Source organism: Cyanistes caeruleus, chromosome 3 (genome assembly GCF_971803275.1).
Source record: "Cyanistes caeruleus chromosome 3, bCyaCae1.hap1.1, whole genome shotgun sequence".
Lineage (NCBI taxonomy): Eukaryota > Metazoa > Chordata > Aves > Passeriformes > Paridae > Cyanistes > Cyanistes caeruleus.
Window position 1 is genome coordinate 16,033,924 of NC_141703.1, and position 20,356 is coordinate 16,054,279.

The following is a 20,356-nucleotide window of genomic DNA, read 5'->3' on the forward strand; positions in this document are numbered from 1 at the left end:
CTATAAATAATGTCCAATACTAATGAATTTTTCATGGATTAATTGAGAGGTAAAGCTTTTACCAGACAGTTATCAGTCCCCAGAAATATCCATGCTCTGCAAACCTCTTCTTTATTAGCATGTAATAATTTCATTTTAGTGTCTTGGCTGTCTTGCTGCCCAGACATAATGTATTGGTTGCAACCTATTGCTTATGTAAATACTTTTATCAGGGTCTTTCTGTCATGGAGGATATTGCTAATTATCCCAGCTGTGTTTGGGGGAATAGAATGAAGATTTTAGTAGTGCAGAACAGCAAAGGCAAATTTGAAATACGAGTAAGTTTCCTTGAATATTGTCTATAACTTCCTGAGCATAGGGACTATAGGTAGTAATAATGTTGAGGAAAAATAAGGGGCTGTTACTTAGTTTTGTTTTTCTTTTTCAAGAGGTCATAGAAATACAAATATTCTACCACGCTTATTTTTGTAGGAACCACCAAAACCTGTGCCAAACTGCTTTAAAGTTGGAATGAAACTTGAAGCTATAGATAGAAAGAACCCATACCTGATTTGCCCAGCAACCATTGGAGATGTTAAAGGAGACGAAGTTTTTGTTACATTTGATGGTTGGAGGGGAGCATTTGACTATTGGTGCAGGTGTGATTCTCGAGATATTTTCCCAGTCGGATGGTGTAGCTTGACAGGAGATGCATTACAACCACCAGGGAACAATGGTAAGATGACTAATAATATTGCTTAATTGTTTTTCTCCTCAATTACAGCAGAATTTTAAAAACCAGCTGGCTATATGCAGATAAGACTGAAGATTTGATTTGTGAGTAGCAGACAAGGATGAAATGTTGAATTTTCTTTATGTAGTTTAAAGCTAATAGAAATTGCTGGGAAACAATTTTTGCCTGTTCATAGTATCTCTGGCAACATGTTTTATTTAATACTGTTAGGAGGATTTCTGATGAGCTCTAATTTTTGTGTGCTTGTAAAGAATCTTGAACTAGATTTGCTGTTTGTATTATTGGTAGATACATGCTCCTGTTTAGTGTACTACTGTATTGGCTGCTGCAGCATTTTATGTTTTGCTAACTGCTAAGTAAAGTAGTCTTTGCTTCTGTGATGATTGCAGGTCTGAACTATATATTTAGTGTTTCTTCTTTCGTTCTCATGAAATTCTGTCTTGCAGCTGCCTATTCTGAATGCTTTGTCATCCTCTTGCCTTTAGGGATGTTTGTTGTTCAGGTGATAGTGTCTCTTTAACTAATGGCCACTTTATAAGGAACAGCTCTCTACCTTAGAAAGAAGGGAAATAGCATGAATAGTCCCTCAGTGTAATCCCTTTCCTACCCTGGGGACTGCTTGTCAGGTTTCTGTAGTGTAAGGCTTTTCTATCAAACCGTTTGAGCTTTTCTATCCCCATCCCATAAAAATTTGTCAGGAAGAGAGGTTTTGAAGGAGAGGAAGCATATTTTAATTAATTTCTTTATCAACCAGGATAATTTGTTCTCAGTGAGAATTTTCACAGCTGGTGTTAGGTGAGTAAGGAACAAGTAGATTGGTGTCACAGAACTCTCACTGGAAGTAGGAAAGGAACACGGAAAGAAGCAAGAAGGAAGAAATCAGTAAAGTTTCCTGGTCTTTCCATCCCCATGGTTTTTCTCAGTCTTGCTAGCAGATCAAGAGCTATATGGAAAATCTGATTGGAATTAGTTAAGGGTACTTCTGCGTCCTTGCTCTCACCTGCCTATCTGAAGTTGCTGTCAAGGGGTCATAGTACCTGGAATCAAGTTTAGTCCATTCTGGCAGATTTCAGCAAAGGAGTTTACACAAATTATGTGTGTAGCTGTACTGTCCAAAATGATATGCTGGTACAAACCTGCAGTGAGAGGAAAGCGGAAAGTCAGGTGAGGATGTTGTAAATTTCATCAGAAGTCATCTAATAGGTACCACACTGACCTTAGTCTTAATGTTTCTGTGCTCCCAATCTCTAAAGTGTCTCTCAGCTTCAGAAGGTTGACCTTGTCTTGGGAGATCATGAATGAGGATGTGTTACTATGCTTAAATTAATTATTTCTTTACTGCGGGGGTGACTCTGCACTGGAACAGATTGCCCAGAGAAGTTGAAGAGTCTCCCTCACTGGAGATATTCCAGAACTGTCTGGACACAATCCTGTGCCATGTGCTCTGGTATGACCTTGCTTGAGCAGGGAGGTTGGACCAGATGACCTTGCTGCAGTCCCTTCCAACCTGACCCATTGTATGATACACAAGAGGAGCTGTGTAAATAAATGGCATAAAATTTTTAAAACATATTTTTGTGACAGTTTGGATTACTGAGTCCAATTTCATCTTCTGGAAAGAATATTATTAACTTGTTTAGTCTACTCTAATTTCACTGCTGGAAGGCCAGTGATATTTTGAGGTAAGATATCCAGAATTTTTTCTTGCCTAATTAGTGCTTGATAGAGTTCAAAGTTGTTTGACAATAAGTAAAGCTGGTTATGTAATCCAGTTCTTTGGGTAATAAACCAAACAAAATTCAGACTTGAAATACCTATCCAGGTAGGATACTATTGCTTTGTAATGAGAAACAAAAATGCTCCAGGCATTAATAAAATCTGAAGCAAGGTTCTTACAGATTGGTAGTTAAAACTGAAAATTTTTGACATGTAACAGAAACTGAATGTAGAGGAGTGTAGGCTGGAGTGTGTTTTATTTTTGATTCCAAAAGTGAGCCCAAAGTTAACTGCAGTTTTATTGAAATTGTGTATTCAACAATTAAATAATTGTAGTCGGTAACAATTTATAAAAATTAAATTTAACAATATAAATTTTTATAAGTAACAATATTATAAATAACTGCGCATAAATAATTTTTTATTTCTATTTTGCTTTGTGTTGTTATTTTTATTTATTTTATATTTTATATTTGTGTGGGTGACTTGTTGAATTTGCAGCTGGATGAAATATGTTTTGCACTCAGGTTAGGTTTTTCACTGTTATTTGTTTGCTGTTGAGCCATTAAAGAACTGCGATGACAATCCTTTATTAAGATGTAAATAATAGCTTCAAGAAGAAGTAATTTCAATTCAGAAATGTGATGAAGTTGTCAAGGTTCTTCATTACGTCACAATAACACTGACTACTCCTATTAAGAAGAAAATATGACAGGTACTACATTGCAGGGATTTGCTTGGAGTATTGAAGTTTTATTCTGGTCTGGACCTTTTTCCTGCTGGTTACCTCAGTATTTCTGGCTTGAATTTCTGCAACAGAAAGTGAAAATAATTGATTTAAGAGTGGCTTGAATTCCAGAGTGAATATGAAAAGTATTCTTGATTTTTGTAAAGCTGAAAGCATTTAAATGTGTTAAATCACTACTTAGAGGGCTGAAAAAAAAAGCCTCAGATTTTAGTGAACATGCAAAACCAGAATCCTTCAATCTATGTGTGAAAGCAATAAAGGATGCTTTAAATTTCATTCATACCTAGACCAACAGTTTCCTGCCAGGAGATGTATTTTGGGGTCTAATTTAACCTTTTGAAAGAGAGATGAAATGCAGTAAGGGAGACAGTATGAAAATTAGGGAAGATTTTAGTTCAGCTGTCTACTGTCTTAGCCTTTTAGGATTCCCAGAGAGAATGTAGGACCTCTGCCATGGGAGGTGTTTAAGAGCAGTTTAAATACAGGCTTCTAGGATGTGGGGGATTTTTTTCAAACCAGATTGATTATGTCTTATTTTTACTCTTTATAAACTGTATATTCTGTACCTCTCATTGGTATTAGACAGCTCATGAACTAAGGTAGAAGATAACACAGAGATGTTAGGTGAAAAGTTGTTTTGGACCAACTGTTCAAGGCCTTAATATTTGTGTTTGTTTTGTCTTTGGTCCTTACCAGAAGATGTAACGTCAGTGGACCTGGCTGGATGTCAGGGTATGTGCACAGTGGTATGAAATGTACCATTCAATATTTATACTATCAGAAGTTGTGCTTAGCTAATATTGTAGTTCATGTCATTAGAAACTCCAGTAGTAGTAATTGGTTATGTATGGTTTGACTTCAGTGCTTGATGTTGACTTGGCCCACTGCCTTGAGGTTAGTATTTTAAGGATGCAATAGATTGTTTTCTCTGTGTACCTTGATCATTTAAATGCTTTTAGAGATGACTTGTTACACATAAACAGTATTGTGAAAAGTACCTAATGAAAGAGATTGACATGGTAATGATCTGTGCTGGAGCAGTCTGAAGGACCACCTGCTCTTGAAGGCTTTCTCCAGCACTGGCTGAAAGCAGATGTCTGAAGAAACACATAAGCACATAGGAGACAGGTTTGCACAAGTGTTCCTAGTATCTGTGCATCTACAGCCCAGCACCTTCCAAGCCCAGAGTAATGTTTTTATGCTGTTTACCTTCTCAGGTACTCAGCATAAAAGGGGAGGATTTTGATCTAACCTGTTCTGTTACATACTAGAGCCATCTGAACTTTTAGCTCCTACAACATAAGGCTTTCTCTACTTGAGTATATTTTTTGTGGAAAAGGAGATATTCCTTTTCCTTGCTGATAGTGTCATTTGTTGTCATTGTTTCTTGTACTGAAACAGGTTCTTGTACTTCCAATACTTTTCAGGAAGATGTTGGTTTTTTTGTTTAGGGATCAGTTTTATTCCTCTGGTCTCCCCTGTTCTTCTGTACTGTTTTCTTTTCACTTACAGCATTTTTGAGCCACTGGATCCAGAAGTGCACAATATATGGAAACTTAGTGACATAGTGGTGCCTTCTGTTACGTTTTCTGTTCCTTCTGTGATTATTCATTAACTGATATTTGGGATTTTTGGACTTTTTTACTGATACTGTATGCTTCCTTGGAATGAGTATGAATGCAAAAAAAAATTCAGTCTTGTTGCTTTACTGTTACCGCCTGCATTTGCTCATTCTGAAATCTGGTTATCTCTTGGGTCCATGTAACTTCTGCTTTAGATATACTATTAAGAAAGCTTGTAAAGTTTTATGTATTTTGCATTTTTTTTATTCACTCTGTTTCTAGGCCAAATGTATTTAACCGCAATAGACTGTGATTTTTACTTTACTCAGTTGAATAATAGAAATGTTACTATACGCAAGAATATTCTTGATATTTTTGTATTGCTCTGTAGCTTGTTGTATTTGAGGCTTATGATTGAAGCAGGCAGCAGGTGACTGGAGATTGTCAGAACAATTTCTATCTGCTGTTTCTGTATAAATTCATTTTACTGTTTAGCTATTACATGTAAATGGCAGTTACTTAGGCAACCCACCTTTTTATTTATAATAGAAGTAAAACCTTTTCCATAAAACAGAGAAGACAAAAGAATGATTGGGGACAAGCCATGTGGGAAACAATAAGTAGTTTCACCTGCAAAGATTGATTTCAGTATTAAGTAGTATCTATCATTTAGATGTGAACAGCATCTGGAAAGAGAGGGATCAGTTTCTACATATCCATGATCCCTCCAGCCTTATGAAGCTGGATTTTGGAAGGATAAAGGTGATGAAAAGAACTCAAAAAGTTGGAATTGCTCTCTGTGCTCGAAAAATTTGGGAAGGCAAAGGAGGATGATAAAATAATTTTCAAAAAACCAAACAAAAAACTTGATACACTGTAGCTTTTACCCTTAGTCATATTCTTTCTTTCCCTCTCCTCTGTCTCTCCCTCTTCCATACCCTGTGTTCCCTCATTGCTTTTCTCCTAATTTAGTGCATTTATTGTCAGTGAGAGCAATCTTCTTTCATTATACTAATCAGCATGTTGATGTTAAAGGTCTCCTTCTAAAACTGTCTGCAGCAATAAGAGTAGTATAGGCTCAAGCAGAGGTTTAAAAGTATCTTGTTTGTCTATTTTATGATTTCTTAGTTTTATTTAATTTTCAGTCATGTTCTCAATGTTTACTTTGTGCAGACTTTACCAAGCTAGATACTAGAGATGGTCTTCTCTGTTGCTGATGTAATTACATGAAAATAGCTCTGTTATGTTTTCAGCTGACTTGTGCACAATGTGCAACATCACTACAAACCTAAGTATTGCCCTGTTTGCAGATGAAACAAAAAAAGTGTTGATACGTTAGACAGAGCTACAGTTAAATCTGTGAAGACTCTGTGTTGTTTAGAGTAGCCAAAAAAAAAATCAGATAAGCATGGTAATTAAGTTTCATTAAAGAAAAAAAAAAGAAGTGAAGTGGTACAATTTCATACTGCTGGAGGTTTTATTTTTCTGTCAGTGCAGCCAGCTTCTCTTCGTGAGCAGATCACACAGTAGTCAAATCAGGCACATACAGTAAGCAGATTTATGCTGTCTTCAGAATTGTACATGAAAAATTCCTCAGTGCTTCAGGCTAAAATTTGATTTGCCACATTCTCTCAAATGTTAAGCTTTTCTTATTTGGTATTAATATTTCTTGACATCTTGCAGCAAGGCTTGGATAGTGCTGCTACAGGGCAGTAATCACTTAAGAAAAAATAAAGGTTTTACCTTTCCCAAAGATGTGACCTTATTGTAAGTCTGGATTCCTCATCATCTTACCATGTTTATTTATTAGGTAATTGTAATTTTCTTGTAAATTGGAAGTACTCCAACACATTTTTTTGACTGTTACATGGAGTTGTTTTTTTTTTAATTTGCTCTTGTTCAGGTCTTATGGGTACTGTAGGTATTTCAGTATATAAACAGAAAGTTGTACTACTGTACAGACCTCCCACCTGCAGCTTGAGTAATAAAAGACCCTACTCCTGTGGGAACTAAGCAGTAAGAGTTACTAACCTAGTGCCAAGCCACAGCAAATGGTTGTGGTGCCCTACTAGTGGATAGAATTGAGTGGATGTTTTCCAAATCTGTGTTAATAGGCATAAGCTCTGTCCAGAGTATCAGTGCTGTCACTCAGCTGCTGAGACAAAACAAACTCTGGCATTGTACTATCCATGCTCTCTGGGTCTTTTTTTCTTCCCTGGGAGCTTGTTGCATTTTATTGTCTCATTTTGGGCCCACCTTTCATCCTGCTTATGCTGTTTGGGGAAAAATAATGTCAAAACCATGGCAGAATCAGTTATGATTGGGTGAAAAGTCAGGTTGTTAAATTTGTACTCAATGTGTAGAGCTGGACTTTGCCAGGCTTACTGACAGATTCAGCAGCAGCACGTTTAAGTTCAGGTAACTCAAGTTGATGCTGTTTTGATAGTTTGAGTTATTTGCTTGCTCTCTTCCTTGTCTTCCTTCCTTCCTTCCAGATTATTGACAAAATACAAAATAGAGTTGTTTTTCTTTTGTTGAGGTTTGTCCAGGTTTTTTGCTAATGTGGTTGCAACGGCAACTCTTGTTGAAGAGTGAGACTAGGAGCTGGTGCTTCACGATACTTGGTTTCTGGGGACTAACTGAAAAGATCCTACAGGAGTCTTTGTTTTGTTTTGCCTGAAGCCCCCCAAGTCCCACATATCCCCTGCTCCATCTTAGCTTGTAAAGGTTGTTTTTTTTGGAAGTGATGTGTGTTAATTTGATTAGCAGTGGGTTTTGATGGATCTTAAATGGTCTTTTCAGTGGTTGGTTCTTGCCTGCCTCTTGAAAACGTGGCAGAATGGGGTTGGGGTGAAGGACTCAGGGACTGAAGGTACTACAACGCTCCCTGGGGAAGTCACTGGGAGAGGAAAGCTTTTTCTTTCTTCCATTTTTGTCTTACATTGCTTGGCAGTCTCCATTTTGCCTTTCAGTCCTGTGTAAGGTCAGCTAAAAATTTTCGCAGGAGATAGAGACTTTTTATTTTTTTATTATATTGGTAACAGAAACTAAAATCTAGAAAGAAGAAAATTTCAAGCTGTAGTGTCCCATGTCTTGCCAAGGTGGATATTGAAGTTTCCAAGTGTGATGTTGCTTTTTAGATAGCAAAATAATGACGTATAACTGATTTTGTATCATAGCAACATAACAATTACTATCTCAAAGCTACCTCATAACCAGAAGTAATCCAAACACAGATATAGGAAGAGGTGGAATGTATTACAGATAGTTAAGCTTTTGTATGGCTCTGTTGTTCAATTGAGACATAAGGACATACATTTTTATAATCCTTGGCAGTAAGCTGTTTTGAAAAATTGCTAATCTTTTCCACTTCCTTTGCCAGTTGTCAAAACTATCATGATAATAACTGACTGTATTAAAGAAGGTTAATGTTATAGTTAAAACGCCAGGCTAGAATTCAGGAGATATGTTTCCATTATGCCTCCTGTGGAATGCTCACATGGATTTAGGGTAAGTTGCTAAATCTCTTTGCCTCATTTTTCTTGTCTGTACATGACAGAAGGACCAAGCTTTTGTATTTTCAGAGGAACATTGAGTTTATATATTGGGGGGCATAGGAACAGTACTATAGTACAAATAGGATAATTTCTGTCTGGTTTTAAAAGTGAACTGCTTTTTTTACTGGCCTAATTGGCATCATCACCTCAGGTAGCAATTCTGTGTTCACAGAATATATGGCAGTGAGCCCCTGCTTTGTGTATCTTGTTTTGTGTAATTTCCCATCAGCTAGCTGTTTTAAGTCTTGTCGTGTAATTGCTATTCTGTGACACTAACTGAATGGGAGATTTATAATGTTTAAATATTACAAATCTGAACCTTTTTTTCCCCTGCTTTCCATAAAAACACGGAGTGAAACTGTCACTGCTGATTATTTGAGGGAATTTTACTAATTAGAATTGCATGAGAATTCAGGCTTTTCAGCTGTCATCTGTTCCATCCCCTTCCCAAGTAGTGGAGGTTTCAGTAGCTTCAGATTTCACAGTTGTCTTAAATATCTTACTTATTCTGGCAAGAGATCTTGGTGATGATATTCTGGGGTCAAATTCTTCAGTTCTCCCTGTGTCTGGGCAGTTTTTCTGCTTCTACAAAGCAGAGTTTTGCCCTCATGGAAGGTGTAACCTTTTGGGTCCTTTTCATGCAGATAAGCTCAGCTGATTGCAGTGGATCTGCTTGTTTCAGCTAGGGACTGAGTTGTGGCCATGCGTCTCCAGGTTGTGAATTCCAAGATACAGGATTTGGAGTTTCTCTTACATTAAATGCAAAGTTTGCAGGTGTTGGGATTCTTATGGAACCGTTTGGGGGGAAAAAAGCAAGAATGTTTTGAAAGAGAAGTATGAAAGCTGTGAATTGCATGAAGGGCTATATACCCATAGCCCTCACAAACATGGCAGAACTAGAACTCCATGAACTTTGAAAGCAGCGCTTAATAGCTAACATTTCTACGGTAAAGTATGTCTGTGTAGTGTGACCACTGATCTTCAGTTATTGAGGGTGCTTGTACAGGTTTTGTCTAAAAACAAGATATTTGGGAAGGAAAGTCATGCAATGCATCCCATTCCTGAAACTGGAGTGGTGGATATTTGTGTAGATGAGCAACATGACACAAATGCTTGATTTTGTTTGTGCAAATGAAAGGGCCTTTGTGATGCAAAGCAGCATCCTCAAAAGGCAAATGTGCTTTTTTGGTTGTAAATATCCCAGCTAAATACTGCAGTAATTGCAAGCAGAGCTTGGCATTTTTCCTTTCTATTCTCTTCATCGTTATATTTTAACAAGTTCTCATGAGACTATTAAAATGTCTTAGTTTTTGGAACATGTGGCCTAGTGGGGATAACTCTGTCTACAGATGCAGTGGGTTGGCAGCTTGATTTTGCATGTCTTTTCATTTCCCCCCAGATCCTGTGACCCAGTGTAACCTTTGGTCTCCCTCTGAAGGCCGGGGTGAGGGAAGTATGAGCAGGTGACTGATGATCACTGTCAATACAGCCTGCAGACAATATGGGAATTACTTTAGCAGTCTCCCACTCCTTGTACTCCCCCCATCCTCTCTTAAATCAACAAATGCAAATAGCAGCTTCCTCATTTGCTGCTGTCTCCGGGAGGCTGCCCAGGCAGCATGGGCTTTGTTGCAGTTCTGCCTATTAAAAAAAGCAGCTTCAGCCCTAGGCAGAAGGAAAAATAGCAAGTGGGACCTGATTCCCCCTGCCCCCTTAATGGTTAATGCTGCTCATATTTGGTCCTCTGGCATATACAGGTAGGAAGATGGTGAGATAAGATAGTGCTTGATGCGTGTGGTTCAAGAGGGCAGCATGAAGTGGCTGGAACTGTTTGCATTGTTACTCTTTGTCTGGTAAATGTCCTTCTGGAAGGGACTAGGGATTGCCCAGTGTCCAAATCTCTTACCTGTGCTCCTAGAACCTGTTGACTTGAAAGTAGCATGTATTTAACAACAGCTGTGTCTTTACTGTGCGAGAATAGAGATGCATTTGGTAGGTTTCAGTATACGCAGAAGCACAAAGAATTTGTTAAACAACGTTTCTTTACAAGGTCATGATTGTTTTGTTCTATGCATAGCTGTGTGGCACAAGTAAAAATAGCTGCATTTTATATTGCTGTAAGTATAATGCAATATGTAGTATTGTATTGTACAGCATACCATTGATACCATTTTGCTTTCCAGATATACAGCTTAATGTGAGTTGTTGTTCAGCAATTCAGGAACATAAGAGTAATGCTGTGCCAGCATTTGGTTAAAATTCTGTTCATCTTATTTTAAGTTGTCATTGCATATGAAAATATGTTTTGGCACACATAAATAAAAGGAAAGTGATCACTTTGTACATCCAGAAGGTTGTCCTTCTCAGATATCTAGGGATATCAGGTCTACATTTGATGTATTAGGATTGCAACCAGCCATAATAAAGAGATTTTTTCTGAACTGCCATTTAGGAATATTAGATTAGTAACTGAATCAGGCAAATAGCAATGTATGTAAATGCTCCTACTGCTTTAGAAATGTGTGTCAGTAGTACTTGTATTTTATAAGAGGTCTGTATGCAGTGTGTATTTCATCTTACAGTAGCATTTTCTATTGCAAATGCTTAATAACAGTTAACTCCTGAATAAAGATACAGAGTTAAAGGAACAGCTGTAAAGCAGGGTGCTGGACTCTTTGAGTTGAATATAATTCATGGAGCTAGACATTAAAACTGTTTCTCAATCTTTGAATATTTTATTTTCTCAATCTCTCACTTCAAAAGTATCTTTTTGGGGGTTTTGTTGTCGTTTTGTTTTGTTTTTTATTTTACTTGCTCACCAGAAAGCTTCAACATACTAATATTTATAGGGAAGGAAGATTCCAAATTCACAAAAATCCAGAATGAACAGCTCCTATGCTTCGTTTCCAGTATGAATTAGTGCATTGAATCAGGCACTGGTGACCAACACAGTCGTGGTTTGATGTCAAAAAAATTTCCTATTTCATCTTTGACTTCCCTGTCCTGCAGCTTATGTCTGCCTACCAGCGGTTGGGCCAACAAAATGGAGCATTTGTTGGCCACAGGGACTTAGTATTTGCTTTTTGTTGGCCACAGGTGCTGCTGTAGCATGGTGCAGTGCACCTTTTCATTGAGGATATATCCTAAATGAAAAATGTTCTGTTCAGCATCCTTTGGTGTTCTGATCTGTCCATTGGGAGGGGAATTGTTAAAAAAAAAAAATCATTATTTCAGAAGAGAGTGAGTTGGGTGGAAAAGACCTGTTCACTAGGAAGTTTTAATTTAATGAAATCTGGTTACATCTTAGAGCCTTACACCAGATTATAGTTCTGTCACATCATGTGCATATTGGAACATATCCAAGGGGATATCTGTTGGGAGCCCATATTGGATTGGGATGGGAGATTAACCCATCTAATGGGAGAAAATCACATCAGTGTTAAGAATGAAGAAAAATGATACTTTGTGTTTGATTTTTGGAATCCCTTCTTAGAAATGGTACCAGGTAGAAAAATCTGGGTATGGTTATGTGAGCTTAACTTGCTAAACCAGCATCTCAGACAAATAGTCATTAAAGAGATTTTGCCTTCCAACAGTTTCTCCTTGTCACTGGGATGATTTTCTTTGCTGCTCAAAGTTGTTTTGTAGCTCCCTAGAAGTAGTTTGGATGTCTTGTAATTGTGGAAACTACTCTTAGCAGAAAAGGGATGTACTATAGGCTGTATAATTTGTGAAGTATTTTTGAAGGCCTTCTTGATGAATGGCACTTTATAAATATTATAATTAAATTATGGGAAGCATTTATAAGGTGAGTGGATTAATTATTGGGGTTTTTTTCACAATTTTTATTTGAATGTTTTTCTCTTAGGGAAGTCCCTCTAAAAAATGGGTACAAAGAGTTCTCTCTTTGACTTTTATGAAGTTCTATAGTTTCATACCAACCACTTAAGTTCAAAGTAAAAAGTATATTCATTTTACAATGTAAATTGTGCAGTACACTTTTATTTTTTTAAGCCTTTGTTAGAAAAGTTGCTTTCCATTGTTCATTTTGAGGTTTTCCCCCCCTTCCCTTTTGTTTTTGTTTTTCCTCAGTTTCCATTACAAAGAGCAGTGCAAAAATCCAATCTTCCCCTTCCAAAGTGACCCGGCGTTCAATGCAGTCTCCACAGAAATCTGCTCCAGTACCAGCGCAGCGGGGCAGGAAACCAGGTCGGGGCAAACCCCCTGGACAGTCTGCAGTTCCCAAGAAGGGCAGGTCTCCTAAAAATATTCCCCTGACAAAAAGCACCTCTCATACTGAAAATCCTAAAACAAGGAAAAAAAGTTTAAAACCTGGAAAAAAGGTTAGTCCTTATCTACTACTTTACTTTATATTGCAAAATTTTGTAGTGAGTTTTTTTATTATTATTACTTAATTTTCTGTCTTCTCTTCAGCCTTCAGGGCTTTACTGTTTTCAGCAACTGATTACAAGAAAAAACTTAGAATAGCTCTTCTGGAATATTTTAGTATAAACTCCTGTGGATTATTTTATTCCCAAACAAGATTACTGTTTAATTTATGGGTGAGTAATTGGTGTTGAAAAATGCTGTTCTGAAATAGAGAGACAGGAAAGCCTTTAAGCTTTTCAGTTTGGGTTAGTTTGTTACTGAACCATATATATAGCTTGCGGTTTTTGTTTTTTTGGGTTTTGTTTCAGGTTTAGAAACAAAGAATTAAAAATAGTGAGGGCTTTATTACGTAATTTAGGTTTCTTAAGCATACAGCGGGATTTGCCAGATGAATCTCTTGGATACCCCCTAATCCTGGAGCTTCTACTAGCATGAAGCAGGAAGCTTCTTTTTCTCTTGATGTGGGCCTAATTCTGCCCTGGTCTGAAAGGCATGACGCCTTTCTCTCTGCCCAGCTGAGTCAGACCTGGAGTGTTGGCAGCTGCCTCCAGCTTCAACTCTGGTGGAGCTGTTTTTCAGGTACACATTGGAACTGCTGTCACCTCACCCCATTTCCCACTGTCCCTGACACCAGCGCTGGTGGATGAGCAATCTCCAAGTGAGCCAGTTCAGGGAGCTCAACTGGTAGACAGCTAGCATGGCATCCATCCCTCCTACTTCCTTCTTTGTCTGCTCCACCCCAAAAAAGCACAAATGCTACAGCGGCTGCAAGGAAGAGTAGGATCACAGCAGGGTAGACTTTGGGCAATTTGGATTGCCATGGAAGTACAGTCTATTTTCTGAGGCTTGCTCATGCACAACAGGCTGTCCAAGAAGAGTAGCAATCCTGCAATATCTTTCCTCAGGCACTTTGAGTCTGTTCTTGTACTCCTTCCTGCTTTGCATTAGCACTAGTGAGAAGGTGGGGGGCAGTGCTTTTTCCTGGTGGTTTTTTTTTGGGCGCAGAGGTTTATGTCCATCCCTCTTTCCTCCTCACAAGAATCAAAAAGTAGAAGTTTTGGGGCTTTTCTCCTGCAGTCAGTATCAGTGTGGGCTGTGGGGTCTATTCCTAATTATATGTGGGAAGAGGTGGAGTGATGGCAAGGTGGGGATTCTCCCTTCCAGTGATCATGCTGATCAATGTGAAATGCTAATGAAGCAATATTATTATTAGAACATAGCCAAAAGCTCTAGTTTGAAACTGGAAGCAGCACTTTGTTGAAAATATGATCACAAGATACAAAATGATTTTGGGGACCACAAATTGAAAGCTGAGTACTCTTCCCTGCTGCCTACCCCTTGCAGTCAGACATCCAAACTGCTAGGCTACTGATTGGAAATTCCACAAACAGGAATTGGTCTCCAGTTTTGTTTCTCTCTTACTTGGTGTGTAAAAATGCACAGCAACAGAGATTAAAGAGGAGAAAGGTGCTCCTATTGAGGTTTAGCTGGTGGGTGGGGTGCTCTTCATAAGTCTGAACAGGGCTTTAAAGGACAGCATTGAATACAGGACTGTCATATCTTAACATTCAGGTGTGGCAGGTTGTGCCACATGCACGTAAGAATTACTTGCATGTAAGAATTTTGTCCTCTAGCTCTCATTAAAAAGAAATTGAGAGGCTTTATGTTTTGAAACAGCAGTTGGAGGCACCTTGCTGTTAGAAGAGGCTTCTGGGCTCTGGGTGTCTGAAAGTGTCTGCTTGGAGCATTTGACACATGAGGGCTTCAGGGCACTCTTTGTGGAGTGGGTGTTAGTGCTGACATTCCCTCTCCTGAGGCAGCAAATCTGAGGTACCTCTATGTGCTCCTGATTTCCTCTGTGGGACCAAGCAACGGAGAATTAGGTTTTGCAAAATCTAGGTTTGGTATATCTAATTTGGGATTTTTTACTTCGCTAACTTTAGCATTAAAAACTTGAAAAATTAGCTCCTTTTGAGAATTCACAGAAGGCTGTTACTGCTTTGGTAAGTGGTTAAATTGCCAGGATGTTATACATATGTGCAAACTTTTCTTTGGACTATTACACCTGTTAGCATAAGGGTAAAGAGAGGAAGTGGGGCTTTGTGGGAGTTGTGCAGACAGGGTGTGTCTGACATGAAGTGCAGCCATACAGCCTGTACACCTCACTGTATGTATGCAATATGCAAGTGGTATGTGCCTAGAGGCTTGAAAGGGCCTTTATTCTTCCATGCACCCCACTAGACTGCTGCAAAAAAAAACAAACCTCCAGATGCTGAACTAAATGGTTGTGTTTCAAGTGTGAACTAGCTATTTAGTGTATTTAGGAACATTGGTATCGGCCTGTCTCTCTGCAGAGTTGTTTGAATTTCTTTGCCCCTTTAGGTTTGTTATGCTGCAGTTTTATCATTTTGCAGATATTAACTATTATTATACAGCTAGAAATGTTGAGATGTTGCATCATTTTCATCCTTTATTTAAAATTTTTCTAAGCATTGTAAGTATGAGATGCATGTTGGATTTTTTTTTTCATTTGTTTCTCACAGCTCGCACTATATGTTTCTACCCTCTTATAATAAAGATGAAACCTGTGTATATCTCTTTCATTATAATTTTAAAAGTTCACTTTACATAACAGTGCAAAGAATTCCTTTCAGAATTTCTTGAGGAAACCCCTTGGTCTGAGTGTGGGTACCAGCTGTTAATTCAGCCCCACAGAAAGAGTTTTTAAGCATGATGGTGGAGCTGCTGAAGTTGTCCTGATGGAACAAGCTGTGAGCCCTGCTCTCTGCAGGCAGAGAGAGCTGGTGTGCCCTCCCAGCTGGCAGAGGCCAGACCAAGCCACTGTGCCCACTCCTGCTGGGGCTGTGGCCTTTCCCATGGAACAACACGGCTCTGGGCTCGCAGCTGGCTACCTGTCACTGGGGAGTTGCAAAATGAGAGCCTCAGCTGAGGAAGCATCGTGTGCTATATTACCTTCCGAGGGAGAAGGTAGGAAACAGCCAGCTAGTCTCACCACACGTGTGCATTGGTGTGGAGAGTGGATGGTTCCTCTTAGTTTAGTGTTTGTATTTTGTTTTTATGGCTATATTTTTCCCCATTTTCTCATCTTTTCCCTCAATTCAACCACCCATTTTTAGTGGTAGTGTGGTAAAAGAAAACTGTCTCCCCTGCAAAAATCCCTCCTACAGGGGGCCTTCAGGAACACTGGACTTCAGATCAAAACCTCAATCTTCCCAAGTACATTCTTTTCCTCTGTATTAAGAATGGAGACCTTTCTATCATCCAGTGTTAAGATAAATGGTCAGTTCCTGACAAGTGATACATCACTCCTTGGTTCTGTGCCACCTGTGCCACCTCATCTCATTCACAATGCAGTGCCAAGTCTTGGCAGTCTATTCCTTATGTTCATGGTGATCCCACCCAGTGCCGTATTGTCAAGTACTTTCTCTAGCTTATCTTCTCCAAACTGCAAGTGGCACAGAATTTTTCTTTAAAGTGCCCTGAATTTCAGAGGGAAGTTAATTTATTCTTTCTAGGTGTGAAGAAGTAAAGCACTGCTTCTTTTAGGAAGGTATATATTCTGATTGCTTTCTACATGGTTTTCAATACATTACTTAGAAAATAGGCTGATTCTAAAAGTGTAAAGGATAAATACTACTAAATGGAAGAGGGCTTAGCCTTTCTTGGAAAATCAACAGAATTTTTACTTCACTATTATTTATTTATTATTATTTATTATTATTTATTTCTGTTTTAATGGTGAATCCTTACCACATGACCACAAGTCTCTGCTGCATTCAGCAGTGTGAAGACCTTGGGTAATCTCTTACATTCCTAATTTTTGCTAGGTAAGAGAGTCAAAATGTAATCTGTTCTCATGCAAGAATAAGTGGTGAAGTGCTGAACTCTGATTTATTATTTCTTTTATTTCAATGTATTTTCATAGTATGTCAAAACATGTCACTGATCTCTTCTCTGGAGACCAGTGAAAGAACCCAAGGGAATGGCAGCTCTGCCAGAGAAGGTTTAGGTTGGATGTCAGGAGAAGGTTCTTCACCCAGATGGTGATTGGGCACTGGAACAGGTTCCCCAGGGAAGTGGTTGCAGCACTAAGTCTGACTGAACTTGAGAAGTGTTTTCCCACTCTCAGGAACCTGGTGTGACTCTTAGGGGTGTCCTGTACAGGGGCAGGAGTTGGACTCAATGATCCTTTTGGGTCCCTTCCAGCTCAGCATATTCTATGATTCTGTGAAATGTTTTCCAAGTGCACATCTCTTTTCTAAATTGCAGCCCAAACAAATTACAACAAAATTCTCTTTTCCTTAGGTGGAGAAGGTAATGCACATGGACCAATCTCTAAACCACTGTGCTCTGAACTCTGGTTATCTGTCGTATGATAAGCTACAAATAAGTTTGCTTTGGGAAAGGAAAAGGTTTTGGCAACCAGCATGACTGGATTGTAACTACAGGCTTACTTGGTATCTTGCGTGAAGCACCTGAAAACTCCTGGAAGTGAGAATTTCAACCCCTTTGAAACAAGCTGAGGGAAGATACAGGTGCACTGTAATGTTGACACCAAGATGTGACTTAGGTTTTTTATGGCAATACATACACAGCCCAACTAACTTACTTGAGCTGTGATAAACCCAGCTGAAAGGGCATGGGCAGGAAAAAACCCCAAAATACCTCTTCCTAAGATTTTTAGAAGAGTCATGAATTAGTATATAAAGCTGTTTATTTTCCCACTTTTTAGGTAAAGATGGGTTCATTTCTAAGGCATTTGTTGTCTCCTGCATTACTAAAGTAGCTGTAATTGCAAATTGACAGTTTCTGGTCTTCCTTTCCTGAACTTTCCCTTCTCTGCTGTGTGTGGTACTTTTCTAGTAAGGAACCACACACATTCATTAAGATGGTAACTGATAGCAGAAAGGTTGTGCAGACTCCTTAAAAAACATTAAACATTTTGACTCTGTTTTTTTTTTTTCTCTTAACAGAAAAAAATCTTGCCAGAACAAGTGACTCCTACATCTCCTTCTCAGTCATCTCCTGAGGGGGAAAATGGCACTACCCAGATACTTAAAGATGGAATCAGTTTGTCTGGTGCAACTGCAGCAGTTATATCCACAGGTAAAAGACAAAGGAAAAAAAATATATGAGATGGCTCCCAGTCACGCAGTTTAATTTTATGAAGAGTGTGCTGCAAACTTATTACTGTAAATCATTATCCACCTGCCTTGTTTTTTAAAGATATTTGTAGGAGCCAGTGTTACTTTTCAGAGCTAGTATCTTGATGCCCACATTATAGCAATAAGTACTTGGGCACAGGGACTTTTGATAGATCTGCTAGACCTGGCAGTTTGTTCCCATGTGAAGAAGGAAACTGTACAGTTCATTCATGTCTGTCCCACTCCTTAGTGTATGAAATGGGAATAAATGTAGCTAAAAGCACATAAAATATTCTGATCCCATGCAAGCTGTACTGTAATGTAACAAAATGGAGATTTTATCTCTATATAGCCTTACATGAAAAGAAACAACTCTGTTAAAACACAGTAATGGCAACCAGAAGGAATACATTCCTCTTTCCTCATGGTTGCTTTTTAATTTTTTTTTTTTGCCTCTAAATATAATGAAATGTGTTTTGAAAAGGATTGACAGAAAAGAAATAAGCTAGTAAATGAACTCACCCATTGATGAACTGGTAACCCTATAGTGAAGCAATTCATATATTGTCAGCTGAAATCTCAGAACTTTCTAAAATCTCCATAAATCATGATAATTTTGCTCGGGGCGCTTTCTTAACATTTAAAATCTGTTTATAGAAGTTGTCAGGCTCTTCTTACACCAGATTTCAGTCATGGATGAGGGGAAAACACGTACTTTTTCCTAGGAAAATAAACCTTTTGCAAGGAAGTTGTTGTTGAGCCCAGAGAGAAAATGCCATACTATTATTGTTGATTTGTAGCTTTGATTATTTGTACAAATAGATTTCCTTCAATTTTCAGACATCAGAGAGTAAACAGATATGTACAAAGACATTATAGCAGCATTAAAACTCTTGTAGAAATACTTCATTTTTAAAAGCTCAGGGTTTTTATCTGAAATTAAGCTACAGTTCAGAAAATACGTCAGTCTTTTGTGTAATAGAATGTTTAGATTTCTCAGTCACCACAGAGGCACATTTTTTCATTAAGCTGTAATAATGTCTTTGGGTGCATTCTTGGTCATGTGGCAGCCAGGATTAACAAGGAAAAAAAAAAAAAAATCATCATAATTTTCATGTTTCCCACATTCTTTTGCCTTGGCAGTTGTTTTGGAAGACAGTTTCACATTGTCTCTTTAAAAAGTAGTTACAAAAATCCTGTATGATTGTTTTGTGCTACACTTTAAACCACCTTACAGTGTTTGTAAAGTGTTTATTTAGCAGACATGGCCACATTGTGGTGTGGAAATCCTGTGAGTGGTTCAGGGCTTTTGAAGCTACAGGCCTTTGGTAGCCGCTCTGTGTGATGTATATGTTAGTGCCATACGGCTGCTTCAGAATGAGCAGCAGTGGCAGGTATATAACACAGAATTCTCTTTGTTGCAGCTTCTCAAATAGGAAAAAATTTAGGCAGTAGCTTGGTAAGGCCTACTTTGTAGAATTTTGACTTGGTAGTTTGGAGTACCTACCAGTAATTTGTACTTTACTGGAGTTAGTGTATAAGCAGAGATTAATCAGAACACAAGCACAGATCATGTCAGCTTTGTTACATTAGTGAGGTAGAAGGGGGCTTCAGAAAGCAAGAAAAAAAAGTGAGTTTAGGATTCAGTCAGGAGGACCTTGGTAGAAGAGCAGTTTCTGCATGCTCTGAAAGTATGTGTGCATGCTCAGCTTCTTGAGTTGACTAGTATAACTTTTCTGCAAGAGTAAAACTAAAATGACAATTTGCACTTCTGACTTGGAAACATATCTTGGTTCCTTGGCAGTAAATATGGCTTATACCTTTTCAGTGTGTGTTTATGTGAACAAACATGGAAATTCTGGGCCTCACCTGGATAAGAAGAAAGTTCAGCAGCTTCCAGACCATTTTGGACCAGGTCCTGTCAATGTGGTACTTCAGCAGGCTGTACAGGCTTGTGTGGATTGTGCCTATCAAGCCAAAACAGTCTTTGGATTTCTGAAATCTGGTCATCATGGAGGGGAAATGATAACTGGTATGTGAAGATGCTCTGTTTCTTTTGTTTCTTTACTTGTTGAACTAGAGATAGGGCAGAAGAACTGAAGTAGCTGCAATTAATTTATATAACTTTTATAGCTGTGTAAACACAGGTGTGAACATTGATGTATGATTTATCTTACTCTGAGTTCAAAGTGATTTGAACAGTTATTTAAATCTAAATAAAATATAGCAATAGCAGTGTTTAAATTAAAAATGCAGAATAATAGTTTCTTACTCTAAGTAGAGCTTGTGTAGCTTATTTAGCATCTGTAGCCAAACATTTGTCAAGTAAACTCACTACAAGTGAAATAATCATCTTTATTAGTTCAAGCCATTCATATAATCTTATCCATGCATGGTGTTTGTGTTCTTAAAGCATTAACCAAGTGGGTGACAAATCTCAAACTAATCTGTTTAGCTTCCAGGCAAGTGATTCCACATGTTAAAAT

At 38.3% G+C, this 20,356-nt stretch overlaps 1 protein-coding gene across 4 annotated transcripts in view; it reads left to right on the top strand.

Annotated features, from left to right (window-relative positions):
* Positions 1-20,356, top strand: part of SCML2 (Scm polycomb group protein like 2) — a 71,321-nt gene that overhangs the window by 34,877 nt on the left and 16,088 nt on the right. For all 4 annotated transcript variants that reach the window (XM_023918440.2, XM_023918439.2, XM_086879983.1 and 1 more), the window contains 4 exons: positions 472-715; positions 12,409-12,659; positions 17,700-17,832; positions 19,699-19,902. In XM_023918440.2, coding sequence (XP_023774208.1) covers positions 472-715; positions 12,409-12,659; positions 17,700-17,832; positions 19,699-19,902 — 832 coding nt within the window. The remainder of the gene's footprint in view (positions 1-471; positions 716-12,408; positions 12,660-17,699; positions 17,833-19,698; positions 19,903-20,356) is intronic.